The 22,567-nt window shown below is 37.6% G+C and overlaps 1 protein-coding gene across 2 annotated transcripts in view; it reads right to left on the bottom strand.

The window, feature by feature from the left end:
* Window positions 1-22,567, bottom strand: part of LOC139748046 (uncharacterized) — a 538,085-nt gene that overhangs the window by 231,934 nt on the left and 283,584 nt on the right. For both annotated transcript variants that reach the window (XM_071660616.1, XM_071660617.1), the window contains exons 10-17: window positions 22,333-22,446; window positions 12,497-12,610; window positions 12,183-12,296; window positions 11,892-12,008; window positions 7,343-7,456; window positions 4,151-4,264; window positions 918-1,031; window positions 671-784 (exon numbers count right to left, since the gene is read on the bottom strand). In XM_071660616.1, coding sequence (XP_071516717.1) covers window positions 671-784; window positions 918-1,031; window positions 4,151-4,264; window positions 7,343-7,456; window positions 11,892-12,008; window positions 12,183-12,296; window positions 12,497-12,610; window positions 22,333-22,446 — 915 coding nt within the window. The remainder of the gene's footprint in view (window positions 1-670; window positions 785-917; window positions 1,032-4,150; window positions 4,265-7,342; window positions 7,457-11,891; window positions 12,009-12,182; window positions 12,297-12,496; window positions 12,611-22,332; window positions 22,447-22,567) is intronic.

The following is a 22,567-nucleotide window of genomic DNA, read 5'->3' as shown; positions in this document are numbered from 1 at the left end:
GTTTTTCTACCTGAATATGATGAAAGGGTTATGATGGCAGTGCTACATAAAGAGGACTGCATCAACAGATGCCAAAGTTGGTGTGATACATGGTTGATGAAATTCAGCCACAGCAAATGTAAAGTAAAGAGGTTGGGACAAAGTGAAAAACAACTTCAATATGATCATCAACATGTAGAAAACGAACTTCATGATTACATGCAAGTATGACTTGAGAGTCATCATCCCTAATCAGTCATTAGAACAGCTACGGAGAGTGTGTCTGCTGGCAAATACTGGAACAGTCGTAATTTATATGGTTAAGGAAATATTTTGAAAGCTGTGGAGTAGCAGTTGGCGTTCATTATCATAATGTATTCATGTGCCATCCAGGGTCAAGAGCGTAGGTTCAAATCCTGATAGTGGCAGTCCATCCACAACCAACCTAGCTGTTCATTCACCCCTAGGGGTTGGTTGATAAAATGGGGAACTGGTTGAGGCTAGCATGTGTGTGTGTGTGTGACCTTGTTTGACGTTCACTTAAACATTCTGCAATACACAATATATATCCACATTCAAAGGTAGAGTTCTCTGTCTTACCATGCTAAACCAGGAGAGATACTTTCTTAATTTGAAATAAAAAAAAGCTCAACAGTTTTCATTTTATGAAAACAAAATTAGTACAACAAACCTGGTATACATCCGTCTTCATCACTATAGTCAGGACAGTCATAACGTTCATCACAACGTCTTCCTTGAGGGATGCAAGACCCATCTCCACAAGTCCACTCTTCAGGTCCACATGCTATAACGGCAAAGTCATGCATATAACCTTCTTTCAAGTTCTTTCCCTGAATAAATAACAATATTAACACAAAACCTACTTCAATAAAAGCTTTTAACAACATTTGCTCAACACAAAAAATTTAGTTACCAACCTTCAGGACAGTTCTCTTCATCTGATCGATCAATACACTGTGGCACACCATCACATCGTGCATCCCTTGGCACACAAGACCCATCCAAACAAGTCCATTCCCCAGTTCCACATCCTACACAAGTAAGAAAAATCATGGTATAAACAAATCCTATTATACCAGCCTTCACAGTAAATATATAGTGTGGGTGGGTTGAGTGAAAATTGGGAACAGCTTGTGGAGTTATGTATGGAAAAAGGACTCATAATTAGTAATAAAGCTTGAAAAAAGGGGTATGCTTAAGCAAATATGCTAAGTGGGGTTGCAGCATTTAAAAGCCATTCCTAGACTGAGTTCATACTGACAGATGTGTACACCAAAGATTGTTGGATGTACGTATGTAAGTAGGAATGATGGCCAGAGAGCGGTATTGGATTACGTGTTAATTGACAGACTTGCGAAAGAGAGACTTTTGGATGTTAATGTGCTAAGAGGTGCAACTGGAGGGATGTCTTATCATTATCTTGTGGAGGTGAAGGTGAAGATTTGTGGAGGTTTTCAGAAAAGAAGAATGTTGGGGTGAAGAGAGTGGTGAGAGTAAGTGAGCATGGGAAGGAGACTTGTGTGAGGAAATACCAGGAGAGAATGAATACAGAATGGAAAAACGTGAGAACAAAGGATGTAAGGGGAGTGGGAGAGGAATGGGATGTATTTAGGGAAGCAGAGATGTCTTGCACAAAAGATGGTTGTGGCATGAAAAGCATGGGAGGTGGGCAGATTAGAAAGGGTAGTGAGTGGTGGGATGAAGAAATAAGATTATTAGTGAAAGTGAAGAGAGAGGCATTTGGACAATTTTTGCACAGAAATAATGCAAATGAGTGGGAGATGTATAAAAGAAAGAGGCAGGAGGTCAAGAGAAAGGTACAAGAGGTGAAAAAGAGGGCAAATGAGAGTTGGGTTGAGAGAGTATCATCAAATTTTAGGGAAAATAAAAAGATGTTTTGGAAGGAGGTAAATAAAGTGCGTAAGACAAGGGAACAAATGGGAACTTCAGTGAAGGGGGCTAATGGGGAGGTGATAACAAGTAGTGGTGATGTGAGGAGATGGAGTGAGTATTTTGAAGGTTTGTTGAATGTGTTTGATGATAGAGTGGTAGATATAGGGTGTTTTGGTTGAGATGGTGTGCAAAGTGAGAGGGTTAGGGAGAATGATTTGGTAAACAGAGAAGAGGTAGTAAAAGCTTTGCGGAAGATGAAAGCCGGCAAGGCAGCAGGTTTGGATGGTATTGCAGTGGAATTTATTAAAAAATGGGGTTGACTGTATTGTTGACTGGTTAGTAAGGTTATTTAATGTATGTATGACTCATGGTGAGGTGCCTGAGGATTGGCGGAATGCATGCATAGTGCCATTGTACAAAGGCGAAGGGGATAAAAGCGAGTGCTCAAGTTACAGAGGTATAAGTTTGTTGAGTATTCCTAGGAAATTATATGGGAGGGTATTGATTGAGAGGGTGAAGGCATGTACAGAGCATCAGATTGGGGAAGAGCAGTGTGGTTTCAGAAGTGGCAGAGGATGTGTGGATCAGGTGTTTGCTTTGAAAATGTATGAGAAATACTTAGAAAAACAAATGGATTTGTATGCAGCATTTATGGATCTAGAGAAGGCATATGATAAGAGTTGATAGAGATGCTCTGTGGAAGGTATTAAGAATATATGGTGTGGGAGGCAAGTTAGAAGCAGTGAAAAGTTTTTATCGAGGAGGTAAGGCATGTGTATGTGTCGGAAGAGAGGAAAGTGATTGGTTCTCAGTGAAAGTTGGTTTGCGGCAGGGGTGTGTGATGTCTCCATGGTTGTTCAATTTGTTTATGGATGGGGTTGTTAGGGAGGCGAATGCAAGAGTTTTGGAAAGAGGGGGCAAGTATGCAGTCTGTTGTGGATGAGAGAGCTTGGGAAGTGAGTCAGTTGTTGTTCGCTGATGATACAGCACTGGTGGCTGATTCGGGTGAGAAACTGCAGAAGCTGGTGACTGAGTTTGGTAAAGCGTGTGAAAGAAGAAAGCTGAGAGTAAATGTGAATAAGAGCAAGGTTATTAGGTACAGTAGGGTTGAGGGACCGGTCAACTGGGAGGTAAGTTTGAATGGAGAAAAACTGAGGAAGTGAAGCATTTTAGATATCTGGGCGTGGATTTGGCAGTCGATGAAACCATGGAAGTGGGAGTGAATCAAAGGGTGGGGGAGGGGGCGAAAGTTCTGCGAGCGTTGAAAAATGTGTGGAAGTTGAGAACATTATCTCGGAAAGCAAAAATGGGTATGCCTGAAGGAATAGTGGTTCCAACAATGTTGTATGGTTGCGAGGTGTGGGCTATAGATAGAGTTGTGTGGAGGAGGGTGGATGTGCTAGAAATGAGATGTTTGAGGATAATATGTGGTGTGAGGTGGTTAGATCAAGTAAGTAATAAGATGTAAGAGAGATGTGTGGTAATTTAAGGAGTGTGGTTGAGAGAGCAGAAGAGGGTGTTTTGAAATGGTTTGGTCACATGCAGAGAACGAGTGAGGAGAGATTGACAAAGAGGATATATGTGTCAGAGATGGAGGGAACGAGAAGTGGGAGGCCAAATTGGAGGTGGAAAGATGGAGTGAAAGAGATTTTGAGAGATCGGGGCCTGAGCATGCAGGAGGGTGAAAGGCGTGCATGGAATAGAGCGAATTGGAATGATGTGGCACACCAGGGTCGATGTGCTGTCAATGGATTGAACCAGGGCATGTGAAGCATCTGGGGTAAACCATGGAAAGTTCTGTGGGGCCTGGATGTGGAAAGGGAGCTGTGGTTTCGGTGCATTATATACGACAGCTAGAGACTGAGTGTGAACGTATGTGGCCTTTGTTGTCTTTTCCTAGCACTGCCTCGTGCACATGCGGGAGGAGGGGGTAGTTATTTCATGTATGGCGGGGTGGCGATGGGAAGGAATAAAGGTAGACAGTATGAATTATGTACATGTGTATATATGTATATGTCTGTGTGTGTATATATATGTATACGTTGAGATATATAGGTATGTATATTTGCGTGTGTGGATGTGTATGTATATACATGTGTATGTGGGTGGGTTGGGCCATTCTTTTGTTTGTTTCCTTGTGCTACCTCGCTAACGTGGGAGACGTAAAATAAATAGATAAATAAATATTAACACAAAACCTACTTCAATAAAAGCTTTTTAACAACATTCGCTCAACACAAAAAATTTAGTTACTAACCTTCAGGACAGTTCTCTTCATCTGATCGATCAATACACTGTGGCACACCATCACATCGTGCTCCCCTTGGCACACAAGACCCATCGAAACAAGTCCATTCCCCAGTTCCACATCCTATACAAGTAAGAAAAATCATGGTATAAACAAATCATATTATACCAGCCTTCACAGTAAATATATAGAGTGTGGGTGGGTTGAGTGAAAATTGGGAACAGCTTGTGGAGTTGTGTATGGAAAAAGGACTCATAATTAGTAATAAGGTTTGAAAAAAGGGGTATCCTTAAGCAAATATGGTAAGTGGGGTTGCAGCACTCAAAAGCCATTCGTGGACTGAGTTCATACTGACAGATATGTACACCAAAATTTGTTGGATGCGAATTTGCTAAGAGGGGCAGTAAGAAGGTTGTCTGATAATTTCATAATGAAGGTGAATGTGACCAATTGTAATGGATGTAGGAAAGGAGAATATGACAAAGGTAGAGAGGTGGTGGCAAAAGCAAGTGAGCATGTGTGCTAAGATGATAAAGACTGAGTGTGTATTAAGATAATAAAGATCGACTGCATGTAAAGATAATTACAATTGAGTGAAGACTAGCATAAACAAGAATAAAGGAAAAAAGGGGAGTATGGGAGGAGTGGAAGGTACTTAAAAAAGCAGTTCTTACTTTTGTGGGTGATATGTTTGGTATGCATGAGGTAGGATGTGGACCTCTGAAAAAGGGTAATGAATCGGAAAAAAATATTTTCTTTTCATATTTGTTTGCCATTTCCTGGGCTAGCACAGTAATGCTAGAAACTGAGAAAGAAGAGGTCTCTCTCACTCACATCCATTCTGTAGCCATTGTCTAATGCACCAAATCCACAGCCTCCAAAGACAGTTTCCCCTAGCCTCTTCATATGCCCTTGTTCATTCCAGTGACAGCCAACTGTGCCCTGCATACCACAACACTCTAATTCCATGCACACCTTGCACCCTCCTGCATGCTCAGGCTCCAAGTACTCAAAACTTCTTTCATTCCATCCTTCCATCTCCAATTTGGTTTCCCCTCTCTACTTGTCCCCCTGCATTCCCAATACACAGACCCTCTTTGTCAACCTGTCCCCACTCCAGGAAGTTGAAAGTATATGTAAATAAAAGCATGGTTATTAGGTTTTGCAGAGTTGGTGGAAAGGTTACTTGGGGTGCAAGTTTGAATGGAGTAAACTTGGTGGAAGTGGGATTACACAAGGCATCGAATGGAACCATGTAAGCTGGAGAAAGTCATAGGATGGGCGAGAGGGGTGAAGGTTCTGGGAGTGCTGAGGAATGTGTGAAAAGAGAGTACATTATCCTGGAGGACAAAAATGGCTATGTTTAAAGGTACAGTAGTCCCAACAATATCACTGAGGAGGATGGATGTGTTGACATAAAATATCTGAGGACTGTAAGTGGTGTGAGGTGGTTCGATCAAGTATATAATTGAGGGGTAAGAGAGAAGTGTGGCAATAAAAAAAAAGTGTGGTTGAGAGAACTGAAGTGGTTGTGCTGAAATTGCTTGGACATATGGAGAGAATGAGTGAGGAAAGATTAACAAAAAGGATATACGTGTCAGAAATGGAGGGAACAAGGAGAACGAGGAGACCAAATTGGAGAGGGAAGAATGGCATGGATCCATCTGACCACAAGTACATTGCCAGCACTGTGAAGTTCCCTACTTCACTTATGGTGCATAACTGTTTCAATTATTACGATGATGAGTGCCTTGTCATGTTACCAAAGAATGAAACTATGAACAGGCATAGTTACTTTGAGCTTCGGTGTGAACATCTTCCATATTTGTTCAGAAAGTGCAAAGCCAAGGTAATCATGCAAGATGGGGTTCCTGTCACATTGCCAAGTTAATCACTGACTGGCTCAAGGATTGTGCGGTGGAGTTCAGCAATGGCCCGGGAATTAACTGATTGGAATCCAATAGCAAGATTGCGGGCATTTAAAAAAAATGAAATTACATAATGGGGATAATTTGTTGCTACCTAAGCTGGAGGCAGCCATTTTTGAAATTTGGACAAAAATTGATCCTAAAAGCTTCAGAACCTTGCTGATTCAGTTCCTGGTCATATCAAGGAGTGTATAAAGAGGAAAGGAAATCCAATAAAGTACTAATTGGTGGTGAAAACAAGTTTCATGGTTTTATTTCAATTTCATCCTTGGTGATTGCGCCACAGCCCCCTCAAACCTACTTCACTGGCAGGCACTGCATTTGTCAAAGTGAAGGGGAAAAGGAGAAGGGGGGAGACTGATCTAGAGATGGAAGGAAGGAGCGCAAAACATTTCAAGTGGTCAGGGACTAGACATGTATGAGGGTGAAAGGCACATGTGAGATAGAATGAGTTGGATGGTACGATGTGATAAATAGGGAGTAATGTGCTGTTATCAGACTCAACTGGGGGAATGAAGTAGACTGGGGAAACCATGGAAAGGATTGTGGAGCCTGGTTGTGGAAAAAGAGTTGTGATTTCAGTGAACTGCACATAACAGTTAACGAATGGATATAGGCAAATGCAGCTGCTTCTCAGTCTGTTCCTGGAGTTACCTTGCTAATGTGGGAACATGAACAAGAATGAAAGAAAGAAACAATTGAAAAAAGAAAGTCTCCAAGCAAAATTGTTTAGTAAACAAGAACTCCTTATTAATGGATATCCTGTCTCATCAGTATAATGTGGGCAGTCAAATCTGCAAAATCACCAAGCTTAAAGTTATACAAAAGAATGATTTCCACATCTATACATACTTCAGTTCCTTAGGACACTTCAGACATCATTAAGACTGAATGACTAATATCATCACTGGTCACTAGGAGGCCTTAATTAGTTACAAAAACACTACCTAGGTCCACTGTCTATCTATATCCCTGATGCCCATTTCCTCTGAGAACCCCCTCATGGGGGTAGCCACAGCAAAAGAGTCTCCATAACAGGTGAATTCCAGTGTCACTTCTTAGCCATTAATGCCTCGCCCTTAACATGCCACTGGTAAAGGGCAAATCTAGTGCAGTATTTCCAAGGGCTTCTACAGACTTTCCTGTCTAATGGCAAGTTACACATTCCAAACTATTTTCTTTATCTTATTTAGGAAATCACGTTAATGCAAAATATACTTCAATAAAGACTTCTTAATATCATTTCCTCCATGCAGTAAATTGAGCCACTAACCTTCAGGACAGTTCTCTTCATCTGATCGATCAATACATTGTGGCACTCTATCACATCGACCTTCCTCTGGAATACATGACCCATCCAAGCAGGTCCATTCCCCAGTTCCACATCCTATGTAAAAAAGGAATACTGTGTCAGAGTAACCAAATAATTTTATCTTGCTTTACAGTAAATACAGAAATGTATATATATATATGTGTATATAAATGATTCAAGGTGGTAGAAATACACACAATGGAGCTTGGGTTTTATTCGATAATGTTTTCGCATGAAATCTTTTTCACACATGGCAGTTGAAAACCCAAATGTTTCCATAAGTTCATCAAAGTAAACTTTCAGTCAAAGAACATTAAATCATGCTAAGTAATCAAATGGAAGAATTGTAGATTATGTGATGATGTGTAAGAAAGGGAGCTATTTGACAAGTGTGTGTGGTGTGACTAAGTGAATGAAGAAAGAAATGAAGGGGTGTATGAGAAACGTGGTAAGGCATGGAATGCAAAGGGAATGAATTACAGAGTGATAGAGTGGGTGAAACAAAATACTTTAAGGTGGTTTGGGCATGTCGAAAGAAACCAAGATGGAGTTTACAAGGAATGCGTATGATATTACAAGTAAAGGGGTTGGTGTTACAGGAAGACCACCTGTGACATGGGAAAATTAGGTAGAAGAATACTGGAGGGAGAGACATGGCGGAAGAATGCATGGAATGGTGTATTTTGGGGAGGCATGTATGGGCAGCAATAAGTGGAGACTTTTGCCGAGGCAACCCCTTCATGGGAGTTCCAGTAGGGAATGGACATCAGAGATATAGATAGATAAAAAGATGTAAGGAAGTGAATAACACGTTCAAAATTGTTTTCACTGTCAAAGACATTATAGCCCTAACACTAGTTGGGGAGGAAGCTTTATAAAACACTGATATATCTAGAAAAGATACTAAAAGAATAACAAAGGGCCCTGACTTGCACAAGGCTCATGGGCCAGATGACACTGCATCATATGCACTGAAGATGCATGCAAATACACTAGATACACATTTCAAAAACTGCTCAAGACATTAGTGAAGAAAGGCTAAGGAAGTGGAAAAAGACAAATGCCATACCTTATCTATCTAATATCTCTGACACCTGTTCCCAACTGGAACCTATCTACAAGAAAGGAGACCGGGAGGTGCTGAACCACAAACCACTCTCCCTTAAAAATGTGGTTTGTAAGGTACAGGAAAAGATAATAAGGAAGCAAAAAGATGAGTTTCTAGATAGGAAACATCACCTAACTGAGAGGAAAATATGGTTTTAGAGAAAGCCCAAGAGTAATAGACCCCTTAGATTTCTTTGAGAGAGTACGCTCCATCTTTGACAACAGGTTAAATTGTATCTGGATTAACAGAAAGCATGGAACACAAGACTGCATGGGAGGCTGATTAAGAAGCTGCATCACCAAGAGGGAAGATGAGACGACTCCTCTGACGGATAAAAGATTGTCTTAGTGGAAGGAAGCAAATGCTAAATATCAGAGAACCCTTCTTGAAATAGGTGGTGATCACTAGTGGAGTGTTGCAAGGTTCTGGGACTTTGTTTATCTTCTTGATCTATAGAAATGACTTGCCAGAAGGTATTCACTCCTACCTAAATAGGTTTGTGGTTAATGCAAATGTTATGAAGGAGAAAGAAAGCAAACAGAATGGTATCAGCTTACAAGGGGACCAAAAGATTCGAGAGTTGGTCTGATACATCGTTAATGAAATTCAACCAGAGTATATGTAATGAGGATTGGAGAGAATGAAAGAAAGCCTTAATGTTATAATCATCTACCAGGTATAAGCTTCGAGATTCTGAGTGTGAGAGGGTCTTGGGAGCTGGCACCTTCCCTAACTTATCAGAACAGTAGAGATGACGAACTGTCTACTGGAAGCAATAGAATAGCTTTCAAATTTATAGATAAGCAAATCTCTAGCAAACTAGTCAAACATTATACTAAATATGGCCAAAATTAGAGTATGCTACTCAAATATGGTCAACTTGCCTAAAGGAGCACTAAAAAATATGAGAGAAGGGGACCTAGACAAATTCCAAAGTTGGTCTGATACATGGCTAATGGAATTCAACCAGAGCATATGTAAAGCAATGAGGATGAGACAGCAAAAGAAGGCCTTAATGTTGTTATCATCTATCAGGAAATAAGCTTCAGAATTCTGAGTGAGAGGGTTTTGGGAGCTGATATCTTCCCTAACTTGTTATCATTGCCTTACATTAGAACAGTAAAGGAGACAAACTGTCTACCAGAAGAAATAAAACAGCTTTCAAGTTTATGGATAAGCAAGTCTCTAGCAAATAAGGCACAAAATTAGAGTATCTTCTCAAGTATGGCCAACTCACCTAAAGAAGCACAAAAAATAAAAGAAGATCCAGAGGAAGACATCAAAGATGTTACAAGAATTAAGAGAAATCTAGTTACTAGGAAGGGATAGACACCTTAAATTTGCCTACTATGGAAGAGGGATCAAAACCTTGTTTTTAAACCAGACTGATGATTCAGTGAACAGTTCAAAGAAAGATGTAGATAGGATATCCAAAGGGAAATAGGAAATTATGTAAGAAACTTTATTAAAAGAATGTAGAAAAGTACTTTTGTTGCAGTAGGAAGTTGGATGAATGGAATAAACTAAAAGAGTATGTGGTAAATATGGACAGTATACATAAATTGAACCTCATCCTCCATTTCCCCACCACTAAGTATCTACAATTTTACTTCAGAATTATACAATGGCCATATAACTTATATCACCTCACTTTTTTACATATAATTTACAATTGCATGTATTTCTTTCATTCTATAATGTGATCACTTTCCCATCATTTATGGATTAAACTGTTCGATGGAGATACAAAGACAAATATTAATCATGTGGCATGACATGCAAATGAAGTTCACCGGGTGGCTTGCTGTGACCCTAAAATGCCTGAAGGCACAGTTGGTGGGATTTTCAAAAACATGGCAAGATGAGAAGAGGGTTAGGTAATGTATACATGGGGAGATAACAGGGATAGGAAAACACAGCTGAAAATATATTACGTAAATATTAAGATTACAAGGAATGGTAACTATCTACAACTGGGGAGTGCGGGCAAACATGGTAACACTGGCACAAATAGACCAACGGCTAAACAATAGAGAAAACTTTACCTGCAAGACATAAATAGTTACACCACAGTGGTAGTCATGAGGGGACACTGATACAAAGGAATTATACTGGATATCTATCTTACCCAACTGAATACAAGCCAGACTACCATACTGATGACTCTACACTAAAAGAGTTCATAAGTCAATGTTGGTGCTTATATACAACTCAGGGAGCCAGAGATGGGGATAACAGACAAGGCTTTAACAGGGACTTTTTAACAGGACATTGCCTGAAGATATCCAGAAGGCATCTAACAACCTTTAATACATTTCAGGGATCCAGTACTAGCAATACCATGCAAAAAGGCTTCAGCAGGGGCTTATAACAGTGGCTTCAGCTAACCAGAAAGTGTAGTACAACACATCTGAGACTGGAAGCAGGTGCAACTTAGGAGACTTGTGACTATTACTGGCACACTAGAATGTTCAGGCATCCTCTAGATAATCATCCGAGATCACCCAAGAGTGCCAAGTTGATACGATACCTTTAATGGTTACCCAGTGAATCAGGTACTTTTAAGGGTCATACTTCCAAAGTCAGGAAGTTAATGTTTGTTTATGGGGAGGTACAGGGCTTTGCCTAGTGTTATTGGAATGTTGAAATAGGACAACAAGAGAGAGAAAAGGAAGATACATTAGGATCATAATCAAGATGGAGTATAGCAGCCAGGGAGTAGAGGAAAGCATAATTCGCAGAGTATTCATCAAAAGGGAAAGAGAGACCAGAAAAAGGATAACACAAGCAAATACTGCAGTGGGAGCAGGACTGTCAAATAATGTTAAAGTTAAGGCTATAATTGCATAAGCAAATGTGAATGAACCAGTGACCAATGACGGCTACAGTTCAAAAACCACATAAGGGTGTTCAAAACTGATAACATACCAAATATCACTGGGGAAAAAAAAAAAGAATGAAAATATAAAGGAACAAATTTTAATGCAAATAATGAAAGTACAATCAAGATGGAGACAGAAAGGTACTGATAATGAGGTATATTCTAACCATAAAAAAATCAAATGGAAACTGGATCTGCAAAGAAACAGAGAATTGTGAAGGGAAAATTCCTTGAATGTCTGCAAGAAAGCATTCCACAAAGCACACAAGAGCCAGAGGAGGAGATACAAATCAGCGCTTGATCTCGTTTTTTCACATAAAAGGCAGAGAATATCAATCTGTCAAGTGTACAATCTTCAAGCTATGATTCAATGAAATAGCCAGTGTTCTATTGTGGTGTGCATAACATTTTAGTCAAATCAAATTATATCATCATCAATTAACATCTAAACAGCAACTTTCAGCAATTTAATGATATAAAATTTCATTATTATTGAACATTATGTAATATACAATACATACTTCTGGGAGGGCAAGATGCTTCATCTGATGAGTCAAGACAGTCATATCGTCCATCACATCGTGCTTGTTGTGGTATACATACTCCATCATCACAAGTCCATTCATCGGAATGACATTCTATATGGGAAAAATCATGCATATCAAATCTAAAAGAATTCTAATTGAGATTAATTCAATATTGCTAAACCTGTTATATAAACAATCTATTTCATTTTACAATAGGTAAAAGTATAGTTAATTTGTTACAAATGTAGCATATCACTCCATGGGTACATGCAAAGGGTCACAAACCTTGAGGACAATTCTCTTCATCTGAGCGATCAAGACACTGAGGCACTCCATCACAACGAGCTGATTCAGGCACACATGATCCATCTACACAAGTCCATTCCCCTGCTCCACATCCTAGATAAATTGGAGGTATTTGTCTATGGATTCACAAGTTTGTATCTACCTATTTCTACATCAAATAGACTTTGCTGATATGCACAATGTGAGAATGCAAAATTTTGAGATGATACTTAACTAATAATTTCTAACTTTTATAAATTTAAGATGTGTTCATGAGGACAAACAGATTTACCAGTAAGTTACACTATCCTTACCTGCAGGGCAATTTTCCTCGTCTGAAAAGTCTGGACAATCATAGCGCCCATCACAAAATGCTTGGTGTGGTATACAAGATCCATCACTACATGTCCACTCGGAAGAACCACAGGCTAAACAAAAAACATTTGGAATCATGCAGTAAGTCTACAATTCTACCCAACAAGTATGAGTACTTAACCATTAGTTGTTAACTAATATATGTCAATATGGTTATTATAACATAAACAGGCAGAAATGAGACCCTTTATTACGGACTACTCACAAGCTTCACTATTCAAATTCAGTGTGATTCAAATTACTAAATACGAGCTACATATTCTCACACCAGTCTACTTATGGCATTCATAATGGTAGCCACCTCATGCTACTATTATTGAACAACCTTCCAATATCTTAGTAAAATGCTGAAGCATGCAAATATAAAATGTTAAACAGGATTAGACTGAGATATATCTTTAATTTATGTCATCTAATGACTCTGTAAACATATCTATATTTCTAAGTGAACAACTGGTGTAGTGATGCTCGTTCCATAATTAAATGTCTATGATATACAGTGCAAACAAACAAAGTTATTGAAGATGATATGAAGAGAGAGAAATTCCTTCAGAAGTTAAAAACTCTGTTGATGTACACCATAACATCACTGCATTTGATATGTCAAAGCCAATGCAGTTATTATACTAAAATTCCATAAGACAATGAACAAGATAAAATCTATAAAACATGACAATATTCTAAAATAATTTTTCATACTGCAAATTATAATTCTAAACCATTACATAAATGCAACTTTTCCAAGTAGTGGTTCTCCAATAATTAGGTAAGCCTGTGAAAACATTAGAATTGAACAATATTTCTTCATCAAGTTACAAACTTTAACACAGGCATAGATAATCATTCCATTCATAGAATTCATATGCTCGGAACAAAATAGTGATACAAAAGGAATATTTCTATTTGAATATAATACTTGTTTGAAAGGCATACTGAGAGAGAGATTCACAAATTAGGCTTGCATTGTGCCTCTAATAAATATCACACATTATTAAAAAAGATAAGCCAGCTACAATGGTGGAACTACCCATTCAAATTCAGTTAATCTTTTGACTATGGTCTACATATGTATCATTTTTCTGCCATACACAGATCTTTGCTTCCAATACTCATCTATCATCCTGACAAAAAATAATTCCTTTTCTTATAACAATTCCTTTGAAAGAATCTGATCTTTCAGCACTTATTTCTACATTTCATGCTTTCTCAATTCTCTCAAGAAATATCAACACAACTGTCCACCACTTCTTTCTTGATGAACTTTTCTTTCTTGATAAGATGCCTTAACATAACTTCAACATATTTTCCTGACCGGCCATTATGCATCATGTTCCCGCTAAAAACTTCTTCCAACTTAAAGGGTTAATCTAGTGCAAATACTCCTTTTATCTATGTGCGAAACCTATCCATATCAGCCTGAATTTTTTCTTATCATATCTCTGTCTGCAGAACAGAGAGAGCACCTTGCTTTTGCTCAGGTACGTCTTTCTATATTCTTTATTCATCTTTCCAACAATCAACACCCTTACCCTGGCTTCTGACTTGACCTGTAAGGTCTGATCAAAAGCCAGCAGTTTTGAGAGGGGTTATGAAGATGCATTTGATGACAGTGAAGTAAAGATGTGTTCATTGGAGGTAAACGAACTACACTTGCATGTGAATGATGGCATTTCCTGTTCGAATGTGTCTTTAGGTACAGTGGTTCATTGTTCTTAACCCATATTCCTTATCATACTACAACCTAACATTGCCAGAGTGCCTGCATATGGTTACATAGAGGTTGAAAGGTTACCTTCAGCAGTAAGGTATCATCATCAAATGGACAAAAAGGAGTCTAATCTTGTCCAAGAGCTTTTCACTTCAAAGTAGTCCATTTCCCTCCTACAGGATGAAATACAGCACTGAGGCAGTAGGATCACCATAAAAGGGGTCCTGTTAGTACAAAATTGATTTCTACCATCTGAGTATATTTTGATTAAGAAATTCACTCAATTGTGCCAATCAATTCTCAAATGACTTACCAGAATGACAGTAAATCAAAATATGAAATAGGCATACACCTACCTAACACAAACAATTCAGAAAGGCTTATTTCAGCTTTTTCTTTTTTTTAATGCTTACTTTTACTTTCAATGAACCCCATAGTCACCTTCATCTTCACATCTATACTCAGTGATCTGTTACTGACTGCTGTAGGATGAAAATGTTGTAACAAGTATAAACCGATTTTTCATAACACTGCCAATACACAGTAAATATCAACATTCTCGTGTATGGATGTCTCAATGGATCCAATATGCATGCAAAGCTTTAAAAATCTATCCCCTGAATGGGGCAGCCTTAGCAAAAGAGTTTCTATAATTGGTGAATTCCTTTAAAAATACACTAAGAATCCCTTTTCAGATGTATAAACATGTTTCAAGGTTTGCAATGTGTGCCATTTTTCCAATGAATCATCAGGCCATACTAATTATCTCAACTTCAGCTGGGATCCTTCCCCATGGGGCAATGCTACCACATACCAGTAGCCATTAAAAATATTTACAGACTGGTGGTGTTACACTCCTCTAAAACTCACTGTAATGGGTAAGCTGGTGTATGACTATTATTTGGTATATATAATATTTTATAGCAATCACTTACAAAGTCATCTGGGAAAAAATAAAGTACATGGAATCCCTGACTTATGAATGGCCAACCTTCGAACACCTGTACTTACAAACAAGCTCTTAAAATATCAAAATCCTAGAGATGTACAAATCATTAGTCATACTTATGAACAACAGAACTACAAAAATTTGCATATTTTTTCATTAAATGTTGCTCGAAATGATGTTTTATCAACTATCATTTACTTCAGGATACAATATTTAAAACAATATTCCATTCAGGTATAAGCATTTACTCTAATTCTAAGTAAATTACCACAACTTCTGTATATTTTCCAACTTATGAACAATTCAACTTAAGAACAGCATCCAGGGACATAAACTGTTCATAAGCTGGGGACTCACTGCATTCTAAATCTACAGTTATCATAAACATTTACATGCTAGCAGAAGTACAAATCAAAAACTTTTACTGTTTGGTTTATGTGTTTGGTTTATGCAACATTACACAAAGATCATTCAAGAACAAACTTGTGTAAAAAAGAAAGATGTATGAAAGATGAATAACAACAAAAATTAACCATTATTGTAAATAAGCATGTGTAACTGACAAATGGCTCTAAATGGCTCTACATGACTTATTCATCTTGGGAGTATTGCCTGAGCTCACTCATTCATTCGTTAACTGCTAACATCAACCAAGTAAAACATGCTTCTTTTTTCTAATACTCATTAACACTAGCAACACTAACAACTATTTTTCATACATAACTGATTCTTGTGCCTTAGGTAAAGCAGCATTAGAAAAAACCAATGGCCTATCTTGCTCAAAACTAGACACTCTACCATCCATAGACACATCCCAATGACTATTCCATAACTGCCTTGATTATTTCTTATGCCCATATTCAACCCACTGGAAGCATATCACCCTTCCCCCAAAGCATATCAATCCAATTCACTGTCTGCTTCTATTCATTCCCATATATAAATAAATTCATCTTTTTTTCATATCTAATCAGTTTCCTGTGTTAATGAGGTAGCACCAGGAAACAGACAAGACACATCCATCCATATACATAAATATACATACATATATGCACATATCATTTCTGCTTGCCTTCATACACTCCTGACACCATCATGTCCCATAGAAAACAGCACAAAACTCATGAAGGAATGGAAAAAAATAACATACATTCTCTTCTTCCCGACACTGTTAGATGCTCCCTACGTCAGCGAGGTAGTGCCAAGAAACACAAAGAAAGCCCATATCTACCCACACTCATTCTTTAGCTGTTGTGTGTAATGTACCATAACCACAACTCCCTTTCCACATCCAGTCCCCAAAGACCTCTCCATGGTTTACCACATTTCACATGCCTTGGTTCAGTCCACTGATGGCATGTTGACCATAGTATATCACATCATTCTAAGTCACTAAATGCCATGCACACCTTTCACGCTCCTGCTTGTTCAGGCCCCAATTGCTCAAAGTCTTTTCACTTTGTCCTTCCACCTCTAATTTTGTCTCCTGCTTCTCCTTGCTTCCTCCACTTCTGACACCTATATCCTTTGTGTGAAATCTTTCCTCACTCATTCCCTTCATGTGTCCAAACCATTTCAACTCACCCTCTTCTGCTCTCTCAACCATACTCTTTTTATTTCCAAACATCTCTCTTACCCTTTCATTACTTAATCAAATCACATCACACCACACATTGGTCTTAACCAAGTACCCCAAAGATCTTTCCATGGTTTTCCCTGGCTGCTTCACAAACACTAGTCCAGTCCACTGACAAAAAGTCACCCCCCCCTATATATTACATTGTTCCAGTTCACTCTATCCTGTGCATGCTTTTCACTCTCTTGCATGTTCCAGTCCCAATTACTCAAAGATATTTTTCACTACGTCCTTCCATTTCGTCTGATCTCCCCTTTCGATCAAAGGCCACAACACATTGGCAAAGAGAAAGGTAAAGTCACTATGCCCATGACATAACAGTTTCCTTAACCTTACATGAAATAACCTATGCAGACACAGTGCTGTCTAGCATGTCTATGCAAGACATATAATTATTACATACAAGTTATATCATATAGCATCTCTGTACAGCAAATGCAGTTACTTCATAAGAAACACAAATATCTCAACTGTAGGCCAAAACACAGAAGAGCTGTAAGAGTGATTTGTTGGAAGAGGACCAAGTCACTAGGTAGAGACTGTATAGGACCAAAATGCAATCTATCTATATCTCGGATGCCTGTTTCTTCCTGGAACTTCTTCAAGGGGGTGGCCACAGCAACAGTATCTCTATAACGAGTGAACTCCAGTGACACTTCTCAGCCTTTAGTGCCTTACCCTTACTAGGCCACTGGCAGAACCCTTACTAGGCCACTGGCAGAAGGCAACTCTAGCACAGTTTTTGCAGAGGCTTCAACCTAATGTTCTGATTGTTTACTTCTACTTAATTCCCCTGCCAAATGATCCTACCAACTTCTACTGCCTAATTTCTCTAACTAATGCTCCTGCCTACAACTTTTATGCATTCTTCCTAAAGTCTTATGTGTAACAAGGAGACATTGTATGTTTGTGGACAGAATGCCTACAGTCCATGAATGGGGCCACCATATCAAATTAGACAACCGCTGAGGAACTTGCAACATTAAGTTTGATAGAGCGTTGAACCACAGTTAATGCCAAATCTCTTAATAACAACCAAATTGTGACCACTTTAAACAGTTTTCATATTGTCCAGTTTAGGAGAGACCATGAGCAGTTTCCATGTTTTCTTTCTATTAACATAAGTATTCACACATACATGATAAGTTAGATTATCCTGATCAGAAAAGGAATAACCATATAAAGTTCTGTAATGCTAATACTTTTCATCAAAATGTTTCACTTATTTGGGTTCTCTCTTTCCAAAACTATAGTTGTATAATTAATGATTTATAAATCAAGAAGTACATTCTGTCTTTGAAGTTATCATAATGTGCATCATTTCTTGAGTGACTAAAAATAAACATTAAAAAAGATGATATAGTGCTAAACTATAAAATACGACATTTCTAAATAGTAAAGTTTTAAGATTTATGAAAGGTACAATTCCAAAGTCTTTGATATATACTTCTATTGTGTGTGATGTCACTTGTGATATCACACATATTTCAAAGTACAGAAGACCTATCAGCAAAAATTTTGTTCCTAGTGCTAAGGATGGCACAAAGTAAAACCTTTATTCTTCACAATGATGTAGTCAAAACAAAAACATTTGAGGATAAATTTTGTAAGGTAATAATCATAATTATGCTTTGTCTATCAAAGCAACAACATTTTGCTATATTCATAAATACCACATTCCAGTTCAGTACACTTTCTGAAGGTAGTTTTCCTATATTTCACCAACTGTGAGTATTACACTACAAAAATAGATGATTTCCAGACTGCAAACTCATTTTATTTCCCATGAAATTCTTATGTATTTCAACCCCGTCATCATGCTTCCTCAAAATGATGGCATGATCTATTTTTTTTTACATGATGGAGACAACAGACACAGACAAACATCCTCATCCACCAGAGAACATAACATAAAAATTGGGCACAGAGGCACTTTTATAGTACAAGAATGTTGATGAATGGAAAAGAATGACTACAGACATAGTGAATGCAGACAGCATACATAAATGTAAGAAAATAGTATAGAGTGCTCAAAACATGGGCCTCTACAAGTGTAAAACTCCCTCCCCATACAGAACAAATAGGTCCTTACATATTGGTAATTAATTACACTGTAGGTACCCCTTAATTGAAATATAAGAAGGGTTAAAGAGAAAATTTTCTAAGAGATTTAGAATACTAAGGAATATGGGAGAATATGCCTTTTAAAAAGAGACAGGTCATAGTTGTGAAGAAAGATGAAGAGGAGTAAAGAGTTCCAAAGCCTCACAATGGTCCACTCTTGAGTTGCCTAAAGCCACACAGTAATCATATGGTGCAGTAACATGCTGAGCATCATGTAGACTTGCTTAGTGCTTTGAAACCTGTGTGCTGTGACAATGTCCCTAGTGTACTGCAGTACATTCTTATGAGAAATAAATATTGCACAGAAATATCTAGCTTATACAAATACGTCTTAAAACAATGAAACTGTACTAAGCATGGACTTTAACTAAAAGACAATAAAGCAGTAAACAATGGCAAGTATTCTTTCATTCACCTTTTCTTCTTGACTGTGGAAGTCAAGGCCTCTATAAAGTTTGGTAATTGTTTTGCATAGGGTATTTGAAATATTTTGTAAATCACTTGAACAAAATGTGAAATTTAAAGGCACATTTATTTTACTGTGCTTATCATATGATAGCAGAATTTTTTTCTTCCTTACTTTCAACAGATAATGAGTAATAACAGTAGAAGGCTACCAAAATTTGATTCAGTGCGCTGTAAAGTTCAAGCTAACTCAAAAATGTACCATCAAAGAAAAAAGGTTATGAAGCACTGGTCTAGCTAATGTGGGGGGCACACAAGCAGCCAGCTCTAGAGAGCAGAAACCTAAGTAATATCTACTGGAGAGGGACAGTGAACCAAAGCTGCAGTGTACGGCAAGTGGGTTGAGTTGCCATGTCAGACTGGGGGAGTTGATACTGCTTTAGACTTAACTCTATTTAGTTAGTATATAGAGTTAGAAACTATTGATATGTGACATTAGTATTCCATACAGAGATGAACCAATCCTATGTATTTTTGGAGCAAATGCTCATATTTTTAGCATCTAAACAAGACTCGCAGTTTCTTAGAAGCAGACTTGGCTATTCGTATAATGTGAGGTTTCTAAGATGGGTTAGATGTTAAAGTAATACCATGTATGTTTATTGTGAAATGTAATGGAATTACAGATCCATCTAGAGAGATGGGCAAGTTGTGAGGGCTTTTAAAAAGAAAGATGGGGAGAAATTGGGTTTCAGAGGCACTAAACTTAATAAAACAGCACCCACCCCAACGGGATATCCTGTATGAGTCTGAGTTTATGAAGGATGTTTTGTTAGGACGAAACGCACATTAGGAAACAGAGGATGGAGCTGATCTGAGGAAAGTGGAAGATTGCAACAGTGAGTCATCAGCACATGAACACATTTCATTAACTACTCAGAGAAGAGGAAAATGATATGAGAGAAGACACAAATGAGGGAAATCACTGTTGATATGGAGAGGGAGAGGTTGATTCATCAATGATGGTGATATATCAGCAAGAGAAAAAGCTGTATATCAAGGAATAAAGTGCGAGAGAGAAATCAAAAGAAGACAGCTTGAAGATGAAACCCTAATGCTATAAACTATCAAAAGCTTCTGACTTCCACAGTTCCTCTCTTTTAAGACAAGAGGGGAAACAGTTTTGAATTTCATTTTTGTTAGCATGATGTAAAGGCAGGAATGCCTTGAACATATAAGCATAAATACAACATAGCTAAGCCCATAACACATTGGCCGAAGTATAACATATTCTACCAATGTTCTTAACAATAAATTGCAATGTTCAGAATTTTCTGAATGACTATGGGTAATTTCATATCTAATCTTCAGGGCTTCAATACATTATAAGTAAACATTACCAGTGACAAACTGAAGAACAAGAACTTTGTTACTCTACACATTCTTCAAAGCAATACCCCTTACATATCATGCCATCCATACTATCTTGATCACAAAATAATGATGTACATCACTTATACATGGCTGCCAAATTTCACGAGCCAAAAACTACAGATTTACAGGCATTAATGCATGAAAAACACAAAACAAATCTTTTATGTCATCATTCATTAATGATAAGAAATTTATTCAACTTGATGGAAACATTCCCACCCAAGCACAACCACAACAAAATCAATGAAAACTACAGGGCAGAAACATTAAACTCTGTAATATCACACACTGTTAATTCTACTGCACTACAGTATGTAAATATATTTTGTACATGAAATAACACGATAACATTTCCACTAGTTTATAATACATTACATAATTTTTAATGGATTGGATATCCTGGATTATCAATACACAATTTCATCATTTCTCACAGCACACAATGCTCTTCATTTGTACCATAGGGAAAATCAACGTGAACTGTACTATGTTTGTGTTATGGTCCAAAAGTCCCAACTGTACAAGTCCAGTCCCCAGATCGATAGTTCAGAAAGTGATTAAAGCTTTTCATGCAATGAGAACATACACAGTTGCTTACTTTCATGGCAAGGAACTTCAGTATTAAGTAAATAAGGAAACAACATGCATGCTGCACTAAGATCAAAAGAGGAGTATTGTTAATGCTAAGACAAACTGTACCAAACTGCTAGAGTATGCAATATAGATAAATTTAACTAACTCTGCTAATCAGTAACCTGTAATTCAAACAAGCAAATACAAATCAAAATTAGTTTTGTTGATTAAAAGGGCAACCAGTTTAGAAAAGTTTAAAACCAATATCAGCATAAATCTTACCTTAAGGATATGAAAATCCACTTGTACGGCTTGAGAGAGAGACAGAAAGAAAGGAAGAGAAAGTGAAAGATAAAGAGAAGAGAGAGGGAGAGATAAATATCAAAATTAAATTTTCCAGTCATTTCCCTAGTAATAAATTACCTATAAACTTTGGCTCACAACACACTGCACTGACATATATATACAAATACATTACACAGTGCTTCATACTTACCTTAAACTTTACATATATACTGACAAAGCAATACAAAGCATGTTCTGATTTTCACACCAAAAATTTTCTGTGTTATTTTACATGTCTTCCTTTAAAAAAAAAAAAAAAATAAGCATGCATATTAAACTAAATTATATCACTCCTTAATCTGCTTCCAATTCAGAGTTCTGCATGCTCAATCCATGGTTAGTAAGCACACAACTTGAAATCACAAGTAAATCGCAAATGGGGTTCCTGCACACGTACATCTAGATTGCGCACAACCAACAAAATCTAATACATTGTACCAAATCTACGACACTTTCTAAAAAAAGAAAAAAGAACATCTTTTCAAAAATGATACCTAGTACAAAACACATCAAGAGGCAGCCATTCCTCTTCATCCAATGAATGATACCTGCAAGTAAGATTCAGAGAGTGAGTAAAAAAAAAATGAGGAAGTGTACTCACGACAACCAGTTTCATCACTCTGGTCAGGGCATTCTACGAATCCATTACAACGATACGAGATATCAATGCATGTACCATCATCACATGTGTACTTCCCCACAGGACACTGCCCAGCTGTAAGAAAAGAATACCTCAGGAAAAAGAATCACATATGAACATACATATATAAAATTATAAAAATAATATAAATAATATACAGTACCCAGTCATTCTCTAATAGTGCGAGATTTCATTC

The sequence above is a fragment of the Panulirus ornatus genome, chromosome 72 (genome assembly GCF_036320965.1).
Source record: "Panulirus ornatus isolate Po-2019 chromosome 72, ASM3632096v1, whole genome shotgun sequence".
In the NCBI taxonomy this organism is placed as follows: Eukaryota; Metazoa; Arthropoda; class Malacostraca; order Decapoda; family Palinuridae; genus Panulirus; species Panulirus ornatus.
Note: the sequence above shows the minus strand (reverse complement) of the source record. Positions and strands in the feature narration are given on the sequence as shown.